Below are 22,024 nucleotides of genomic sequence, written 5' to 3' on the forward strand. Positions count from 1 at the left end.
ATTATCGAGTAGCTCTTCTGGGGAACTTGGTGGAACCTAAAAATAGGGGGCAAGATTATCCGAAGTGGCAAAAAGTACAAGTATGAAAGTTGTGCCATGATAAAAGGTTAGAAAAACAAAGGTAGAATAAAAAAGGAACATATATATATATATATATATATATATTGATGCTCTTAATATGAATACTGTGTGCAGAGCCGGATTAACCATTAGGCAGACAAGGCATGTGCCTTAGGGCCAGCCAAAAATTCGGGTCAAAAATTCTTTTCACATTAAATATTTGTCTTTTTTTTGGATAAAATATTTTGTTCTTGAATCAGTTCATCTTTTGTCTGGGGTCCATTTCCATGAGCCCGAGTTCTAATTTAAATTTTTCAGGTCATTCTCTAAAATTTCGAAATGTGCCTTAGGGCCAGCTGAGGCTTAATTCGGCACTGACTGTGTGAACAAGTCTGAAGATGATAATGGTTCACCAGCGGTATTTGACGATGTAGATTGTTTCAGAAGTCAAGGATGAGACAATGTGATAATTTTTGACCAAGTTATAAAAAATGATCAACATGATGTGGTACGAGTGACGGGTTATTAGCTGCAAAATGTCGAAAACCCGGTTTCGTTCAACAACTTTCAAAATTTGACCTTTGCATAACCTTTAAAGGTCATAAAACAATGCTGTGGACATTAGAATAAGGAAACAGGATACGTGCTATAGCTTACTGAAGTTAGTTCGTCGAAGAAGGTCGAAAACCCCGTTTGATTCCCACAACTTTGAAAATTTGACCTTTGTGGCCTTTAAAGGTCAAAGATCAAGGATTATGACCTTTGGTGAAAAACTTCCTCTGGAACATTCCAGGAACAATATAACGTCATAGAGGCTATATGGCATTTCACACTCCTCGGATTATCCATACTTTGATGAAATCAGCGTAAAAACAAACTTGAAGGCGGCGCCACGGGCAAGGTGTTCGAGATAGAGCAAAATCGTTTAAGGCTTTAGGTGGGGAATGACCTCAAGATTATGCATAAAAAATATTGTCATCCTAGCTCTGAAAGTTTGGGCGGTCGTATGATGTTTATGTCAAAATTCGCAATTTTCTAAGTTTTTGACCTTGTGACATTGACCTTGGGACGAAAATGAAAAATCGGACAACGACAAGTTTTAGATAATTCATTTTGCTCTTCAAATACTAAAGAACCCATTCCATTCAGTCAATTTCCTAGGAGAAGATAGATGTTTAATCCAACTACCCCCGAGAAATGGCTATTTTTGGGGCGTGGCTCCGCCCACAATGGGAGAAGCCACGCCCTCATCCAGGAAAACACAACTCGACATTGATGTCGAACACATAACCAGGTTTCATCAAGATCGGATCAAAGTCCACGGAGTTATGCTCTGGACAGACAGACAGACACACAGACAGACAAGCCGGTAGGCGGCAATGGGTCGCCAAGCATGGAAACTATAAGATATAGAGCAAAATGGATGTCATATAGCGGATAGGGAATCATCTTAAGATTATGCATATCAAATCTCATCCATTTCCATCTTCTGATAACTACTCGGTATTGATTTGAATGAAAAGTACCGAAAATGCGGTTTTAAATCGGTGAAATCCCCAAAGTTCGGGGGGGGGGGTGCTGTGGGTGAACAAAGATCTAAATTGAAAATCCGGCTCGATCGTTTGTGCACAATGTATTCCAGACGATTAGTGTGAATTTTCATGACCATCCGACCATAACCCGAGGAGGAGTAGCATTTGGCGCGAAGGCACCTCCAGCTCGCATATCATCGATTTTTGCACTAATTGACCTTTGACCCCTGACCGAAGCGAAATCGGTCAATATGTCCTGAGGCAAAGTTGTAGTACTCATTGAGTACCATGGACCTGCAAAGTTTCATTCGTATCGATGCACTCACCTGGTCGCTAAGGGGCCTTCAATTTTCGCCAATTTTCATGCATACCCTAATTGTAGGGGGCGCTGCGGGTAAAATATTCCATATATCACAAAAACCGGAATATATTTTATAGAGCATCACCTGTAGATCATTCGTGCCAAATTTCATAACCCTACGTGGGATAATGGCTTTCGGAATTGATTTCGCGTGAACGGTACCGATTTTGAAGGTTTTTCGGTTGTTGCTTGGGAACCAAAGCGTCCCTAGCAACCATCACAATTTCCAAAGCACTAGGTCGTAAGATGTACCTACCACCCGAGTTTGGTAAAAATCCACCCACGTTTACTACCAATTATGCTGATGACAAACGAACAAACATCCAAACAAACAGACAGAATTACTGACAATAAGGGTCACCTATTTCAGCGACACAACAGACAGACACACAGACATAACGAATATAGTGGTTACTCTGGCTGGCGCTCGTGAAGCAAAAATAAATCGAGGCCCATGCTCTGTCCTGATTAATATTTATAATATGTTCAGGAGATATAATGACGAGTCAAGAAACATTTCGAAGATACAATCCATTCTGGACTACTCGCCACTCTGATAACTGATAACAACTCTGATAATGTAGGATAACTGACTGAGTGTGCGGGAATTTATAATATTGTTACGGCTGTGGAAATTGGCAGACCACCATAAAAGACCTTAGATCAGTTATGACGATAAGTATATGTGTAGTTAGATTTCCCCACCGTTGTTTGAAGGGAATTTCTGTGTTCACAGGGCTGTGATCCTATGAGTTTGCTGTTTTTCTTTTGCTGTCGTTATTTTGGACCAATCATCCCCCAACAACCAAATCGCCACCACCAACACCCTTCCCAAACCACAGCAAACTCCCACCACCTTCGCCTTTCTGCCAAACATCGTGCCATGGGTTGTAAATGGGATCCTTTAGAAGGAGAAATCGGATCAAGAATGATTCACGCCCACTTTTCATCCATCCAATGGCTGAGCATCAGGTGGTGTAGCCCCGCCTCCGAACCCGCTGTGATCCACAAATTTGCATATGCGCTCCTCCCCCGGCCTATATAAGCGCGAGCACGGCGCAGCTCAAGGCAGTCAAGTCGGGTCTGGAGAGTGGCAGACAAGTCTGGAGTCGGTGGAGTGGCAGTCTGGAGGGGTCGGAGAACAGGACGGAGCTCGAAGAGGCAGACGGCGGCAGTGTCGGTGCGGCAGTGTCGGTGGGGCAGTGTCGGTGGGGCAGAGTCGGGAGACGGAGCTCGGAGCTGAAGTCTTAAGGCAGACGGGGGCCGATCGACGGAGAGAGCTCACCGGCCACGCCAGGGGCACGAAGCCAGGCTCAGCTACGCTGACATCGCGGCTTGCCCGACATCGCGCCATGAGGGCGTGGGTAAGACCCTATGGTCTCGTGGACCTGGCCGCTCATCCAGGTTCCACGCACATTTGGTCCACGGACATGTCCGCCACCCTTGCATTTGAGGGTTGCTTTTTCCTTTGCTTTTGTGTAAGTGCATGTGTTGGCACCATCTTGTAAAGTAGACCTGTGTAAGTGACTGTGCATGTACATTCTCATTGCTCGTATTCGGTTGTAACTCTGCCTTTGCTTGCTTTCATTGCCTTGCTTGTAAATACGTGCATGATTCCTTGCTTGTGTTGTGTGTGTAATATGTGCTTGCTTGAATAAATGTCCTTGTATGAAATGTACCCCATCTCGTTGAGTCCTTTCCCTTGTTTGAAAGTTCCATCTTGCATCAAGGAAGGAATTGGTATAGATGTGTAAGCACCCGGTAAATAATCACATCCGTCGGGGCCGGCGATAACACTGCTCGGTTATCACTGAAGCACGGAACGGACCGCTTAAGCCTTTCATGTCCTAGGCCGGCCAGCGGTGAGGTACGATCGCCGGTTAACTACCTGCGCAGGTACTTAGGTAGGTCGAGTTTGGCGAACAACCCTATCCTGCGCGGGTGGCCGATTGGCATGATTGTGGTGGGGTCGAAAGACCCACCCGTGACTAGCTCCTGGCGGTAGTTCCAAGGAGGGTCACGACTGAATTGTCCGTTCCAGTGGGCGACGCGGTGGCGATTTGAGTTACTTGGCCGATCGCACGCCGGGCGGACCGAAATTCGTTACAATATGTTCATGGCGCGATGATAACTCACCTATTCTGCACGAAAGATACAGTGGGATCTATAACTTCTCTTTTGTATGACAACATTGTCCCAGAGATTAAAAAAAAATCCCCTACAACAAGTTGAGCTACATTCAAAGTACACTGCACCCATGCTAAATAAATATACAATATATCCTCCAGCATACGATATTGCTGGGGTGCCTTTGGCGCCCAGCGATGTCACAGTGCAGCACATGGAGATGGACTTAGGAGGTAGCGGTGTACAATAATTGATTTATTAATTGATTAATTGTGTAATTAAAATAAATAATCGTAAAATGATTCATTTCTTAATGAATTGGCTAATGGCATCGGTAAACCCCCACTGTTTCATCCAAATCTGTAAATTTTTGAAACTAAATGTAGTAATTAATCGAAAAATTAAATAATTGTTCGATTAATTGATTAATCAATAAATCGAAAATACGCTTTATAGTTAAATCACTTTGTCACTGTCGTATACAAATATCAGTTTCCCAGCTCAAAAGGTGCCCGAGATATTGCCCATATGAGAAATAAAATATATCTATTTATAATTCCAGCAGTGTGTGTGTGTGTGTGTGTGTGTGTGTGTGTGTGTGTGTGTGTGTGTGTGTGTGTGTGTGTGTGTGTGTGTGTGTGTGTGTGTGTGTGTGTGTGTGTGTGTGTGTGTGTGTGTGTGTTTGTTTGTTTGCGACCGCCGTTTCTCGACAACCACCGGTCCGATCTGATTGAAACTTGCCAGGAATATTGCTGGGGCCCCGCAGATGTGCCTTTTCGAGGTTTGATGTCAATCGGACGAGCGGTTCCCAAGTTACGGCCATTTATCTGTCGACCAATGACAAGACACGGTTCTATGACGTCACGAATGACATCACAATTAATGTTTATTTATTTATTTATTTTTTTGCACGATTGACGGTCCGATCTGATTGAAACTTGTCAGGAATATTGCTGGGGACCCGCAGATGTGCTTTTTCAAGGATTGATATTAATCGGATAAGCGGTTTCCAAGTTATGGCCATTTTATTGCTTTTTTCAGTGTTGAAAAGGTGTATATATGGCAGCTGAAGTGTCGTTCGACATTATCACCTTATCATGCCATTTTTTCTCAGAATAATGATGAGCATATTAATAATAATAATAATAATAATAATAATAGCACAATAATTGGCAGTAATAAAAACAATAACGTGATACAATGACCAATGTCTGTCAACCAATAACGACCAATATATTGTCTGTCAACCAGACAGGACACGGTGCTATGACATCACGAATGACGTCACAATGCTTCCTCTTTTTTTTCTTTTTCTTTGCTATGATGTCACAATTGACTCTGGGACCTGAGTATGTGCCTTTTCAAGGTTTGATATCGTTCTTCATCCGTTTCAACTGTTTTTTCCTGTCGTGCCTGAGTTTGTGCCTCAGGTCCCCAGTTCGAAGGGGGTTTGATGTCGTTTGTTTTGATATCCTTTGATTTGATTCAATTGATTTGATTTGATATCCTTTGATTTGATTTGATTTGATTCAAGGTTTGATATCGTTCTTCTTTATCCGTTTCAGCTGTTTTCCAGGTTTCCCAAGTCCTGGCCATTTATGATACGGTTGGTCCGATCTAATCTATCTATAATTCCAGCAATCTGTGTGTGTCTGTCTGTCTGTCTGTCTGTCTGTCTGTCTGTGTGTGTGTCTGTGTGTGTGTCTGTATGCGACCGCAGTTTCTCGACGACCGCCGGTCCGATCGGATTGAAACTTGCCAGGAATATTGCCGGGGCCCCGCGGATGTGCCTTTTCGAGATTTCATATCAATCGGACGAGCAGTTCCCAAGTTACGGCCGTTTATCTGTCGACTAATGACAAGATACGGTAATATGACATCACAATTAATGTTTATTTATTTATTTATTGTATTTTCTTTTGCACGATTGATGGTCCGATCTGATTGAAACTTGCCAGGAATATTGCTGGGGACCCGCGGATGTGCCTTTTCGAGGTTTGATATTAATCGGATAAGTGGTTCCCAAGTTACGGCCATTTTTTCTGTCAACCAATGACAAGACACGGTGCTATGACGTCACGAATGACATCACAATTAATGTTAATTTATTTATTTGTTTTTTGTGAATACATTTGTGAATACATTTACAGAGAGAGGATGGGGGAGAGAGGGGGGGAGAGAGGGGGGCGAGAGAGGGGAGGGAGAGGGGGAGAGAGGAGGGGGTGAGAGAGAGGGGGCGTCACAATTCAAGAGAGGGGGAGAAAGGAGGGGGCGAGAGAGTGGAGGTGAGAGAGAGGGGCGAGAGAGGAGGGGCGAGACTAGGGGGGAGCGAGGGGGTGGGCGAGAGAGAAGGGGCGTCACAATTCTTCTTCTTTTGATATGACGTCATGGTTGACGCTGGGGACCTGAGTATGTTTCCCAAGTTATGGCCATTTATGATATGGTTGGTCCGATCTAATTGAAAAAATGCCCCAATCCAGTCGTCGTTTACGAGAGCGAAGGAACGAAGCTGCACATACTGGCACGCCTCACCCACGAGAGAGGGTACTGGAATGAGAGAGGGGGAGAGAGGAGGGGGCGAGAGATGGAGGGGTGGGTGAGAGGGGGGATGTCACAGTGCAGCACATGGAGACGGAATTAGGAGGTAGTGGTGTAAAATAATTGATTTATTAATTGATTAATTGTGTAATTAAAATAAATAATCGTAAAATGATTAATTTCTTCATGAATTGGCTAATGGCATACGTAACCCCCCACTGTTTCATCTGAATCTGTAAATTTTTGAAACTAAATGTAGTAATTAATCGAAAAATTAAATAATTGTTCGATTAATTGATTAATCAATAAATCGAAAAATACCCTTTATAGTTAAATCACTTTGTCACTGTCGTGTCCAAATATCAGTTTCCCAGCTCAAAAGGTGTCTGAGATATTGCCCATATGAGAAATAAAATATATAATTAATAAATTGATCATTGAGTAATTAATCAATTACCTGATTAATCAATTGAAAATGCCTTTTTTCCAAAGCACTTCTTCACTGTTGCGCCCAAATTTCAGCTTCCTAGCTCAAAGGATGGCTGAGATATCGCCCGGACAAACAAGAAAACAAATGGAGTGAAAATTCAGTAACTGGGTGCATCTTCTGGGCCCGGTGATGACGTCGTGCAGTGCCTTGAGATGGAATAGAGAGTGGCGGTGCACAATTATGTTTCACTTTATAGGTTCCCATCGTGTGCTGTCTTTTTGTCTGCTGGTTGCATCATTGGTTAGGGGCGCAGTTATGCCGCTGATGCAGGGCCCCTATTATCAGTATACTGGTGCTCATTTCGCCGACCTCGGAAGGATGACAGGCTGAGTGAGTCAACCCCCTGTTGTTAATTCAATGGACGGCGGGGCTCGAACTCAGGACCCCAGGATCTAAAGCCATCACCCTAATGGCTAAGCCAACACCAGGCTTTCTTTATAGGTGTTCATGGCAGATCAGGAGTATAAATAGCTGTCTCTCGGTGTTCATGGGGCACCACACATTGAAAGTACATAATATGATGAAAACTCAAGCAATTTTATTTTTCTAAATATTTGTGTTTTGATGAGAAGTTTTTTTCACACAACAACTAAGATATTGCAAACGATGCGAATTCCTGACACAATGTACCATGTTTTTGTTCAAGATCCTCACCGTTCGAGGTGTCATCCTCTGCTTTAATGATCACGAGTCCAAACCACCAGTCGGAATCTCCAGTACCTCGAATCACAGCCTCGAGCTCCGTTTGCGATTCGGCATCTAGAGCGGTGGCCAGCATTCCACCACGGATTTCACACCATCGCTCTGCACCTTGCGCACCAAGATGCGGGGACCTCACAGGCTCGTAACGCTGTGACAAGACCTCAGGTGGCTTGACCGCTGCCACTAACACCAGAATTACTGAAAGCAGCAGCTGTTCACCACGCTGGAGCCCGCTATGGTCACGCAACCTTAGCGCCATGGCTGGGATAATGGGGGTACACACACACACACACACACACACACACACACACACACACACACACACACACACACACACACACACACACACACACCAGGAGGATCGCACCCTGTGGTCTGCAAGGCAGTTCTTGCTGTGAAAAGTGATTGAAAAATCAAGGATAAATAAATATTCCTTCACATAAGTAGTGTGTAAATACAGACATAAACTAGAAGGACACTCGGTTGAGCGCAGGCTGAACACAGTTTGTTTTGTATCCCACTGATAGGCCGGATCTGGATCCGGACCTGAACCAAAACAGAATCGGCTTGTTCGTGTCACCTACCCAACTCATCCACCAAGTTTTGTCATAACTCGTCCATAACTTTTTGGGATATCATGTTTATATGTCGTTTTTGGCCCCAACATTCAATGGTGAAGAATCACTTTTAAAAGATTCTCAGATCTGGATTCGGATCTTTACCAAAATCGAATCAATTCATCCTTGTCACACACCCCACCTGCCCACCAAGTTTTGTCCAAATCCGTCTATAATTATTCTGAGAAATACTGTTCACAGACAGACAGGGGTGAAAACATAACTTCCGTTCACCTTCAGTGGCAGAGGCAATAAATCATAGAGTTTCAAACCTAAGGCCATGGTTTCTAATAATTCCCCTTCTCCTGTATCTTCTGCATCTGCACCGACACTATCAAATCCATTCAAAAATATTACCTGGATAAACTTTAATCACTGCCTTCGTTTTTCATTACTTCCATTTTGGCAATGCCATTGGCCTTGAGGCACCTCCATTCAGTAAGTGCGAAGACTTCAGCTACACCTCGGCTTGGCTCCAGCTCGAAGTTTCAAAGTTGATCGTAGAGACAAGACATTAGACATTCGGAGATACCATTTTGATCATCATTCTTGTGTTGTCATCACAACCCATCATGTAATAGAATAGGCTTGCTCGACAGCAAACGAACATCCATAAGTTATTTAATCAATTCATAGGACGAATGTCACCACGTTAAGATTTGATGTCTCATCTTCCTGACAGATTCGGAACTGGTGAAGCAGTCGCAAAGCAAGATCATATGCTGAGTGGTTTCGAGTCTTAATCAGAGTGGAAGTTTTGAATGTAGTGACACACAACTCTAAAAAAGGCATCGTGAGATCTTTAACTTCCGCAACAGCAGGATAGCCAGCTTTATGCCGTCTTTGAAAAATTGTGCTGTTTATGTGGATTATCTCTGTCGGTGCTGCACAAGAATGACAGTTTTTGTGAAGTCTGACTACACTGAGGATGGAACAAGACATCTCAGATGTTAAACATGCTATCAACTGTCGGTGTTTAACTGCATAAAACTTTAAAGGTAAATGTATACATGTCAACCTGCCTGTATAGTCGGAATTTTTTTCACCATTGGATGATTTTCTAATAGGAAATCATTGTATACATAACAGGTTAGTGATGATGTTCTCGGGAATTTGGCTCGAGCTGGTTAAATCCGAACATGGAATAATTTTAATTGGTAGTAGGAATGGTTTGGCGATAAAATATTAGGCCAGCTGAGTTTGGACCAGTTCTCCACATTCTGAGACTCATGGCACGGGAGAAAGTGATAAACAACAACAACGACGAGAGAGAGAGAGAGAGAGAGAGAGAGAGAGAGAGAGAGAGAGAGAGAGAGAGAGAGAGAGAGAGAGAGAGAGAGAGAGAGAGAGAGAGAGAGAGAGAGAGAGAGAGAGAGAGAGAGAGAGAGAGAGAGAGAGAGAGAGAGAGAGAGAGAGAGAGAGAGAGAGAGAGAGAGAGAGAGAGAGAGAGAGAGAGAGAGAGAGAGAGAGAGAGAGAGAGAGAGAGAGAGAGAGAGAGAGAGAGAGAGAGAGAGAGAGTTCATCGAACACGAACAGTGTTAAGTATATAATTCAATTTAAATAAAATAAAGATTTTAAAGGTCGGATAAAAAAAAAATTAAATCTGGAAATTTACCTCCCTATCGAAAATGTTACACGAGTTATTTACGCTTGTTGTTTGTGTCCTTTATGACATCCTGAAAAACAGTAAGTTCCCTGTTTGGACTCCTCTCTGTGCAAAGTGCTGTAAAACAGCAGGTTTGTTTTCCGATTCGTGTTCAAAATATAAAATTAAATTTAAATTAAGTTCTTCCTCGATATTAAACTGATGTTTGTGGACAGACGGATCGAAAGACAGAGGGCGAACCGATTGCTTTACCGCGCTCGTCGCTTCACGTGCGCGGGCCAACAACACAACAATATTTGCGAGGTTCAGAATATGGGAACTTAGCACAAAAAAATAGAATGAAAAATAAAAAAGAAATATCAGCACCTACATCTTTCAAATTCTCCCCCCAAAAATGCTATCCACAATGCAGCATCCGTCTGCTTACCTTCCATCACCCACAGCAAACTATACAAGCTCGCTCTGGTCTCTTGCTTTTCATGAAAATAAAATGCCACCAAATTTGCATCACATTGATGACTCATCACTATCCTCCATTGTTTGTGACTCATAACTATCCTCCATTGTTTGTAGACCAACAATCGTGCAATTTGCTTATCAGTGATAGCCAGCTGACGAAGTTAACGTGCTGTAAAGAGAGGGAGTTGGAGAGAGTGGAGGGGTGATTCAGCTTGAGAGGGCTCAATTGGGGTATCAATGCAATTGCAGGTGGCACGATGATTCCCATTTAACATGTAATGGCCCGTGGAGGCATGGCAGCAGGTTGGTGTGGAGATGAAAATAGCCATTCATGCAAGATCACTCAACGTACCATTTGCTCAACATTACAAGTCAAATGCTCAAGAAAAAACAAAGCGGAAAATAACTAAATCGAGTGGTAATTCGTGTTGATATTTTGAAACCATTACTTTAAATGTTGAAAAAAAAAAATATATATATATATATATATATATATATATATATATATATATATATATATATATATATATATATATATATATATATAGTATATCTGACCACGAGTTATCAGTGTGATCGGATGTGGCATATCAATGAAACAAGTCTCATATCAATGGGATGAGACGGGTGGGAAGAGGGAGAAAAAGGGATAGGGTGGGTATCCAGAGGGAGAGGTGGTGGGGTGGTAGCAGGTTTGTGGGGGGGGGGGGAGGGGAAGGGGTGGGATACTGGGAGGGACCCAGTATTGCTCGGCGATGCCAGGCACCTCCACTAGTGGGAAATAAGTGATTTTTTTTGATGATGTCATCAGTGGCTTCGTTATGACATCATAATTGCATAAGTGGAATGCTTTTTCTGATCAGTATGAAAAATTTTGAGGTAATCGAGGGCTAAATTGTATGTGGGGGGGGGGATCATTGATGACGTCATTGGTCACGTGGTTCGGCAGCCATATATATATTTTTTTTAGCATAAAAACCTTCAAAAACCTTCACCGAAACGGTTGAACAGATGGAGGCAAAATTTTACAGGTATGATCGCCAATCCAAAAAGGACAAAAAGTTCTCCACCTATGACATCATAGGTCACATGGTCTCTACCTCCCCTCTCTCATTTCTCCACCTCCCCTCCCTCTTCCTCCCCTCCCCCCTTAATATTCCTGTCAGTGAAGGGACAGGTTGTATTAGCTCTTCCCTAATAAATACCTTCTGCTTCTCCTTCATTGCATTCCTATCTCACTGCTCAACCACCTTGGCCTCTTTCTGTTTTTAGTTTTACACCTCATTGGAATGTACTTACTCTGCACTCCATACATTTAGTCTTTAAACGTTTCCCATTTCTCTGATGCTGATTATCCTGTTGTTAGTTTCTCCCAATCTACATCATCCAACTCTCTCCTCAGAGTCCTGGGTAACCTCGTTGGGGTCTGAAGCCACCATGTTTTTGGCCTGCTCAACCATGTCTTGACTTGGAACAGGCCACAATGATTTCTTTATGATAAAGTATTTTTTCTTCACTTTCCTCACTCCTATCGAATTCCTGTTCATCATAGCTGCGAATCGATGGGTATATTGCGGTGTTTCTACTGTAAACGCCTGGAGACACCAGCATTCGTGGCTTTATTTAATTTTTGTGTGTGAATAACTGAGAGAATCTCTTAAACGAAACATTATCAGAAAATGTAAGGTGCAGATTTGAAAGCAGTTCCGACTCCGTAAAAGTGTCGATTTGTCCAATTTGGACATTGCACGAGCGTTTCCCGGTGCATCGTTCAATCGAAGGCAGTTGGTAATCGCTTGCCATGCCGGGCGTTTCCGTTGGAGTGCTTGCTTGAGTGCTTCAGCCACTTACTGAGCTGTGCATTGCAGTTCGTGTCCCGATCGGGGATGTGCAGTTGACTGTTGCTCCACGTTGGAGGTACGTATACAGCACACACGGACGTACAAATGGGTAGATTTGGATCTGCACGGACTCTCTGTGGGTGTGTTTACCTCATGACTGTGTAAACCACCGATTTGGGTGCATTGTGGTGAAAAATCTGATTGTACAAAGTTTCGTCATGAATTAACTTTGGTAGCTCAAGGCAGTAAGGTAACAAACAAAAACACATTTTGGTTTTATATATTGAGATGGCCAACCCATTTACTGTTGCAGCTTCTTCTTCTTCTTCTTCTTCTTCTTCTTCTTCTTCTTCTTCTTCTTCTTCTTCTTCTTCTTCTTCTTCTTCTTCCTTCTTCCTTCTTCCTTCTTCCTTCTTCCTTCTTCCTTCTTCCTTCTTCCTTCTTCCTTCTTCCTTCTTCCTTCTTCCTTCTTCCTTCTTCCTTCTTCCTTCTTCCTTCTTCCTTCTTCCTTCTTCCTTCTTCCTTCTTCCTTCCTCCTCCTCCTTCTCCTTCTCCTTCTCCTTCTCCTTCTCCTTCTCCTTCTTCTTGGCGTCACCGTTTTTTTTTCTTCCATTGACCAACTTGCAGTGAGATATCTCAGCAAAGCCATGGCTAATAGAGAAATGCTCAACCAGAACCTCATTCAAGGTTATGGGATAGCTCACCCAGAAACGTCCAAAAAGTCCTTTTACAGCTCATTTTAACATTCAACAAAAAGGTCGTCACATAACAGCTCTGGAAACACGCCACCGATAAGTGGAGAACTCAATAATGTTTGGATGTCCACCCACCCCACCAAACCCCAACCCCCACGTGTACGTCATTTTTGAGTTCCCCCTCAGATAAGGCATCGTTAAGAGGTCGGAGATATCGATCATATTGTAAGAAATGAAAGACATCTCGCCTGTGATTGAATATTTCTGTGATCGTGACCAGAAACCATTTGAAATCTTTAAAAAAAAAATTGGTTGCCAAGGTTACGGCTCCACCCACGACGATATTTCGTGACTGAATTTTCACACTGAATTCCCATTTTTTACCGATAATACACACTCCGAAAAAACTTCTCATTTGAGGTGAGACGTCTTTCAATGACCAATGAAATCACCTTTAAATCGATGTGTGGATTGTGTTTGTACTGTGTTCGGTTTTTGAATGATTCACGCATTTGAGAGAACACGTGACTCCGCCAAATTTTAACGATCATGGTGAGGTCTTAATTGACAGTTATTTTTCACATTTGATACGATGTTTGACCATACGAGGTTACCACCGACACAAATATATTGGCATCCGGGTTGAAAACCGAAAGAAAATGGCGTTTTTATGAAGCATTGAAAATATGGATCGACCTTTACTGAGATAGCGGCAGGTGGCAGCTCGCGTGTTTATAATTTACTAGTGCGTGCCAGTATGTGCAGCTTCGTTCCTTTGCTCTCGTAAACGACGACTGGATTATGGCATTGTTTCAATTGGATCGGACCAACCGTATCATAAATGGCCATAACTTGGGAAACATACTCAGGTCCCCAGCATTAATTGTGACATCATAGCAAACGAAGAAGAAGAATTGTGACGTCCCCTCTTCCTCCCCCCCTCTCTCCTCCCGAGTCTCGCCCCTCTCTCTCGCCCCCACTCTCACCACCCTCTCCCGTCCCCTCTCTTGAATTGTGATGCCCCCTCTCTCTCCCCCTCTCTCTCCCCCCTCTCTCGCCCCCTCCTCTCTCCTCCTCTCTCCCCCTCCTCTCTTGCCCCTCTCTCTGTAAATGTATTCACAAATGTCTCCCAAGCACAACAATTAATTCAAACCTTGGGAAAAACAGCTTTCCAACCCTTGGGAAACAGCTCTTCCCTTGCGAAAATTCAAACCTTGGGATTAATTAATAATTTGAACAATTAATTCAAACCTTGGGAAAAGAACAGCTTTCAAACCTTGGGAAACACTTGGGAAACAGCTGAAACGGATGAAGAACGATATCAAACCTTGAAAAGGCACATACTCAGTTCCCCAGCGTCGATTGTGACATCATACCAAACGAAGAAGAATTGTGACATCAATCGTGCAAAAAAACCCATTAATTGTGACGTCATTCGTGATGTCATAGCACCATGTCCTGTCATTGGTTGACAGATAAATGGTCGTAACTTGGGAACCGTTTGTCCGATTCATATCAAACCTTGAAAAGGCACGAACTCAGGTACCCAGCGTCGATTGTGATGTCATACAAACGAAGAAGAAGAAGAATTGTGACGTCATCATGCAAAAAATAAACAATAAATAAACATTAATTGTGACGTCATTCATGACGTCATAGCACTGTGTACTGTCAATGGTTAAGTAAAGAAATGGCCATAACTTGGGAACAACTTGTCCGATTAATATCAAACCTTGAAAAGCCACATACTCAGGTCCCCAGCAATATAGCTGGCAAGTTTCAATGAGATCGGACCAGTGGTTGCCGAGAAACAGCGGTCGCAGACACACACACACACACACACACACACACACACACACACACACACACACACACACACACTGCTGGAATTGGAGATAGTTTCAGTAGATTGTCTGGCTTTTGTCGCCTCAAGAGTTGAATTGGCTCAAGCTTAAGCTGTTCTCATGTGATCAGCAGATTGTCTGGTTTGAACAGCCTCCAGTGTCTCATTTGCTCGAGCCTTGGCTGTTCTCATCTGATCAGCAGATTGTCTGGCTTGGACAACCTCCGATGTCTCATTTGCTCGAGCCTTGGCTGTTCTCATCTGATCAGCAGATTGTCTGGCTTGGACAACCTCCAATGTCTCATTTGCTCGAGCCTGTGCTGTTCTCATCTGATCAGCAGATTGTCTGGCTTGGACAACCTCCAATGTCTCATTTGCTCGAGCCTGTGCTGTTCTCATGTGATCAGCAGATTGTCTGGTTTGAACAACCTCCAGTGTCTCATTTGCTCGAGCCTGTGCTGTTCTCATCTGATCAGCAGATTGTCTGGCTTGGACAACCTCCAATGTCTCATTTGCTCGAGCCTTGGCTGTTCTCATCTGATCAGCAGATTGTCTGGCTTGGACAACCTCCAATGTCTCATTTGCTCGAGCCTTGGCTGTTCTCATGTGATCAGCAGATTGTCTGGTTTGAACAGCCTCCAATGTCTCATTTGCTCGAGCCTGTGCTGTTCTCATGTGATCAGCAGATTGTCTGGTTTGAACAACCTCCAATGTCTCATTTGCTCGAGCCTGTGCTGTTCTCATCTGATCAGCAGATTGTCTGGCTTGGACAACCTCCGATGTCTCATTTGCTCGAGCCTTGGCTGTTCTCATCTGATCAGCAGATTGTCTGGCTTGAACAACCTCCAATGTCTCATTTGCTCGAGCCTGTGCTGTTCTCATCTGATCAGCAGATTGTCTGGCTTGGACAACCTCCAATGTCTCATTTGCTCGAGCCTGTGCTGTTCTCATGTGATCAGCAGATTGTCTGGTTTGAACAACCTCCAGTGTCTCATTTGCTCGAGCCTGTGCTGTTCTCATCTGATCAGCAGATTGTCTGGCTTGGACAACCTCCAATGTCTCATTTGCTCGAGCCTTGGCTGTTCTCATGTGATCAGCAGATTGTCTGGTTTGAACAGCCTCCAATGTCTCATTTGCTCGAGCCTGTGCTGTTCTCATGTGATCAGCAGATTGTCTGGTTTGAACAACCTCCAATGTCTCATTTGCTCGAGCCTGTGCTGTTCTCATCTGATCAGCAGATTGTCTGGCTTGGACAACCTCCAATGTCTCATTTGCTCGAGCCTTGGCTGTTCTCATCTGATCAGCAGATTGTCTGGTTTGAACAGCCTCCAGTGTCTCATTTGCTCGAGCCTTGGCTGTTCTCGTCGTGTGAGCACATTGTCTGGTTTGTCTTGTCTCAGCACTTTCTTCAGCACTTTGCCTGGGAGGATGGACCGTGTATTGTGTATTGGACTCGTCCCGTGTGTTGCCTGGGAGGATGGACCAGCCACATGGAGGAATGTGGCGCATTGAACACCCTTACTTTTCTTCACAAGTTCCGATACCAACGCGGACAGTTTGTAGGCCCGAATCCACTCCTTCCAGTTTTTTGACGTTTCCATGAAGGAATAAGTGCCTTGGTGGCTTTAATCCAGACATTTCATTTTTACTTCTGACACCATGTAAAGTATCCAACGTGTCTGTGTAATACGTATCTTGTGATGAGCACCAATGACACAGACTCTTTTGTTTGAGTTCTCAGCAGGTTCTGTCTTCATTCATTTCCATTTCCCATCTGTCAGGCCGGTGGGCCTGCTCGGTCGTCATGACAACACAATACAATACATGACAGTAGTCGTGTTTTCTTGTTTACCCTTGGAATCTCACCAGTCATTGGTGTTAATTCGTTTCATTGTTGTCTTTGAAGCTTGAACGACGGACGTATCCGGAACCGGAAGGGCGGGAATCTGTACGTCAGGAGTGCAGCATTGTTTGTAATAAACCTTGTTGATGGACTTCAAGGAGTGACACTGAGTTCCGGGGACATTGTACATCTTCCCATCAGAAGTTCAGCAGGCGATGGGTGAAGATGCCTTCCAACGCATTGTGCGATAACCCAGCAGGCCACGTGCTTGTCCGGAGATGATATGTCCTCAGTCGGAAGGTGTGACCCACGAGACGAAACAAAACTACAAGATTTATTGTGTTTTGTGTCCCATTGTGTGTTTTTTAATTTACTCGAAAACGACGACTCGGTCGATGTAAACGTCCGCAGTGTTTAAAGGTTGAGGTGTCCCATGTTATTAAACCTCAATATTAAATTGGGGACTCGTGGCTGTTTGATTTTGAGGAAATCACGAGGTTCGAGGAGGTTCGACATATTAAAATGTTTATTTGTTCTCGAGAAGCCTTTTACAACCTGTTGAGACTGTTTATAGGGAATTAAAATGATGATGGTGTTCAAAGATTTCCTGTCGTGGAGATCATCAGCAAATCCTGAAATTCAGTGAACTCGCTTCGGCTCGACGGGACCGAGGAACTGCTGGAATGAGGGTTATATCGAGTGAGAGGGAAACACAGCGGGTGGGATCCCGAACAGGTGTCTCCAACGACGTCCTCGTTCACTCCATATAAAGGAAAACAAACCGGACACGTTGCTGCTCCAAGTGGGTCGACTATCTTGTGTTAGTTACTGGAATGGATACAAAGTTGGACTGTGAGAATTAATCTCGGGTCCATTCGTTCCTTTCCCCAAAAAACCACAAGATTATTATTTGCTACACTTGGACAGCCAACATTCCCGACCTTGTCTTAGTCGTTGGAACTCCAAACCTTTTCAAATCCCCTCTCCCCATTTTTTACTGAAAGGAATCGGGAATGCCCTCACCCCCCCCCCCCCCCACACCCCAATCTCCCCCTCCCCCGTTCCCAGTTGATTAGCAAAGACAGTACAAGACTATAAACGTCTAGTTGTACAATGTGTCATTTGAGTTCATTGAGATGGATAGCATGAAAATGCACATTGTGGAGATGGACAGCCTGGAGATGGACAATGTGGAGACAGCCTGAAGATGTACATCGTGGAGATGGACAGCGTGGAGACAGTCTGGAGATGGACAGCGTGGAGACATTGTTGAGACAGTGCAGGAATGAATAACGTGTCCATTATGTTATGTTACCATGGAGACAAGGAGAACAAGTCTTTGCTGCATTTGCAGTGGAAGAGAACAGTCCAAACATTGTCTGATGAAAACATAATGAGAAAAAACAAAAAACTTATATTGTTCTATTCCCAGAACTCAGTGTGGTACTATACCTGAACGAGTTACAAATAAGGTATTTACCATGATGGTTTACACCTCAACTAGCTGCAAATAAGTTATTTACTGTGAGGTTTTACACCTCAACTCGTTACAAATAGGGTATTTACTGTGAGGTCTTACACGTCAACTAGTAACAAATAAGGTATTTACTGTGAGGTTTTACACCTCAACTAGTTACAAATAAGGTATTTACTGTGAGGTTTTACACCTCAACTCGTTACAAATAAGGTATTTACTGTGAGGTTTTACACCTCAACTCGTTACAAATAAGGTATTTATTGTGAGGTTTTACACCTCAACTCGTTACAAATAGGGTATTTACTGTGAGGTCTTACACGTCAACTAGTAACAAATAAGGTATTTACTGTGAGGTTTTACACCTCAACTCGTTACAAATAGGGTATTTACTGTGAGGTCTTACACGTCAACTAGTAACAAATAAGGTATTTATTCTGAGGTTTTACACCTCAAGTCGTTACAGATAAGGTATTTACTGTGAGGTTTTACACCTTAACTCGTTACTAATAAGGTATTTACTGTGAGGTCTTACACGTCAACTAGTAACAAATAAGGTATTTATTCTGAGGTTTTACACCTCAACGAGTTACAAATAAGGTATTTATCGTGAGGTCTTACACGTCAACTAGTAACAAATAAGGTATTTACTGTGATGTTTTACACCTCAACTAGTTACAAATAAGGTATTTACTGTGAGGTTTTACACCTCAACTCGTTACAAATAAGGTATTTACTGTGAGGTCTTACACGTCAACTAGTAACAAATAAGGTATTTATTCTGAGGTTTTACACCTCAACTCGTTACAAATAAGGTATTTACTGTGAGGTTTTACACCTCAACTCGTTACAAATAAGGTAATTACTGTGAGGTCTTACACGTCAACTAGTAACAAATAAGGTATTTATTCTGAGGTTTTACACCTCAACTCGTTACAAATAAGGTATTTACTGTGAGGTTTTACACCTCAACTCGTTACAAATAAGGTAATTACTGTGAGGTCTTACACGTCAACTAGTAACAAATAAGGTATTTATTCTGAGGTTTTACACCTCAACTCGTTACAAATAAGGTATTTATTCTGAGGTTTTACACCTCAACTCGTTACAAATAAGGTATTTATCGTGAGGTCTTACATGTCAACTAGTAACAAATAAGGTATTTACTGTGAGGTTTTACACCTCAACTAGTAACAAATAAGGTATTTATTCTGAGGTTTTACACCTCAACTCGTTACAAATAAGGTATTTATCGTGAGGTCTTACATGTCAACTAGTAACAAATAAGGTATTTACTGTGAGGTTTTACACCTCAACTAGTTACAAATAAGGTATTTACTGTGAGGTTTTACACCTCAACTCGTTACAAATAAGGTATTTACTGTGAGGTCTTACACGTCAACTAGTAACAAATAAGGTATTTATTCTGAGGTTTTACACCTCAACTCGTTACAAATAAGGTATTTATTCTGAGGTTTTACACCTCAACTAGTTACAAATACGGTATTTACTGTGAGGTTTTACACCTCAACTCGTTACAAATAAGGTATTTATCGTGAGGTCTTACACGTCAACTAGTAACAAATAAGGTATTTACTGTGAGGTTTTACACCTCAACGAGTTATAAATAAGGTATTTACTGTGAGGTTTTACACCTCAACTCGTTACAAATAAGGTATTTATTCTGAGGTTTTACACCTCAACTCGTTACAAATAAGGTATTTACTGTGAGGTTTTACACCTCAACTCGTTACAAATAAGGTATTTATCGTGAGGTCTTACACGTCAACTAGTAACAAATAAGGTATTTACTGTGAGGTTTTACACCTCAACGAGTTACAAATAAGGTATTTACGGTGAGGTTTTACACCTCAACTCGTTACAAATAAGGTATTTATCGTGAGGTCTTACACGTCAACTAGTAACAAATAAGGTATTTATTGTGAGGTTTTACACGTCAACTAGTAACAAATAAGGTATTTACTGTGAGGTTTTACACATCAACTAGTTACAAATAAGGTATTTACTGTGAGGTTTTACACCTCAACTAGTTACAAATAAGGTATTTACTGTGAGGTTTTACACCTCAACTAGTAACAAATAAGGTATTTACTGTGAGGTTTTACACCTCAACTAGTTACAAATAAGGTATTTACTGTGAGGTTTTACACCTCAACTCGTTACAAATAAGGTATTTATCGTGAGGTCTTACACGTCAACTAGTTACAAATAAGGTATTTATTGTGAGGTTTTACACCTCAACTCATTACAAATAAGGTATTTACTGTGAGGTTTTACACCTCAACGAGTTACAAATAAGGTATTTAGTGTGAGGTTTTACACCTCAACGAGTTACAAATAAGGTATTTATCGTGAGGTATTACACGTCAACTAGTAACAAATAAGGTATTTACTGTGAGGTTTTACACCTCAACGAGTTACAAATAAGGTATTTATTGTGAGGTTTTACACCTCAAAGAGTTACAAATAAGGTATTTAGTGTGAGGTTTTACACCTCAACGAGTTACAAATAAGGTATTTATTGTGAGGTTTTACACCTCAACGAGTTACAAATAAGGTATTTATTGTGAGGTTTTACACCTCAAAGAGTTACAAATAAGGTATTTACTGTGAGGTTTTACACCTCAACTCGTTACAAATAAGGTATTTATCGTGAGGTCTTACACGTCAACTAGTAACAAATAAGGTATTTACTGTGAGGTTTTACACCTCAACGAGTTACAAATAAGGTATTTACGGTGAGGTTTTACACCTCAACTCGTTACAAATAAGGTATTTATCGTGAGGTCTTACACGTCAACTAGTAACAAATAAGGTATTTATTGTGAGGTTTTACACGTCAACTAGTAACAAATAAGGTATTTACTGTGAGGTTTTACACATCAACTAGTTACAAATAAGGTATTTACTGTGAGGTTTTACACCTCAACTAGTTACAAATAAGGTATTTACTGTGAGGTTTTACACCTCAACTAGTAACAAATAAGGTATTTACTGTGAGGTTTTACACCTCAACTAGTTACAAATAAGGTATTTACTGTGAGGTTTTACACCTCAACTCGTTACAAATAAGGTATTTATCGTGAGGTCTTACACGTCAACTAGTTACAAATAAGGTATTTATTGTGAGGTTTTACACCTCAACTCATTACAAATAAGGTATTTACTGTGAGGTTTTACACCTCAACGAGTTACAAATAAGGTATTTAGTGTGAGGTTTTACACCTCAACGAGTTACAAATAAGGTATTTATCGTGAGGTATTACACGTCAACTAGTAACAAATAAGGTATTTACTGTGAGGTTTTACACCTCAACGAGTTACAAATAAGGTATTTATTGTGAGGTTTTACACCTCAAAGAGTTACAAATAAGGTATTTAGTGTGAGGTTTTACACCTCAACGAGTTACAAATAAGGTATTCATTGTGAGGTTTTACACGTCAACTAGTAACAAATAAGGTATTTACTGTGAGGTTTTACACCTCAACGAGTTACAAATAAGGTATTTATCGTGAGGTCTTACACGTCAACTAGTAACAAATAAGGTATTTACTGTGAGGTTTTACACCTCAACTAGTTACAAATAAGGTATTTACTGTGAGGTTTTACACCTCAACTCGTTACAAATAAGGTATTTATCGTGAGGTCTTACACGTCAACTAGTAACAAATAAGTAAGGTATTTACTGTGAGGTTTTACACCTCAACTCGTTACAAATAAGGTATTTATCGTGAGGTCTTACACGTCAACTAGTAACAAATAAGGTATTTACTGTGAGGTTTTACACCTCAACTCGTTACAAATAAGGTATTTA

The 22,024-nt window shown here is 42.0% G+C and overlaps 1 protein-coding gene across 2 annotated transcripts in view; it reads right to left on the minus strand.

The window, feature by feature from the left end:
* PKD1L3 (polycystin 1 like 3, transient receptor potential channel interacting) overlaps positions 1 to 8,152 on the minus strand; it is a 232,144-nt gene extending 223,992 nt beyond the window's left edge. Inside the window, exon 1 of one of the 2 annotated variants that reach the window (XM_085887936.1) lies at positions 7,763 to 8,152. In XM_085887936.1, coding sequence (XP_085744062.1) covers positions 7,763 to 8,069 — 307 coding nt within the window. In that variant the 5' untranslated portion in view covers positions 8,070 to 8,152. The remainder of the gene's footprint in view (positions 1 to 7,762) is intronic. The other variant, XM_085887934.1, reaches the window with a different exon arrangement.
* Between the last annotated feature and the right edge of the window lie 13,872 nt (positions 8,153 to 22,024).

This window comes from Eptatretus burgeri, chromosome 7 (assembly GCF_056783735.1).
Source record: "Eptatretus burgeri isolate ZD-2024b chromosome 7, Ebu_testis_v1, whole genome shotgun sequence".
NCBI lineage: Eukaryota > Metazoa > Chordata > Myxini > Myxiniformes > Myxinidae > Eptatretus > Eptatretus burgeri.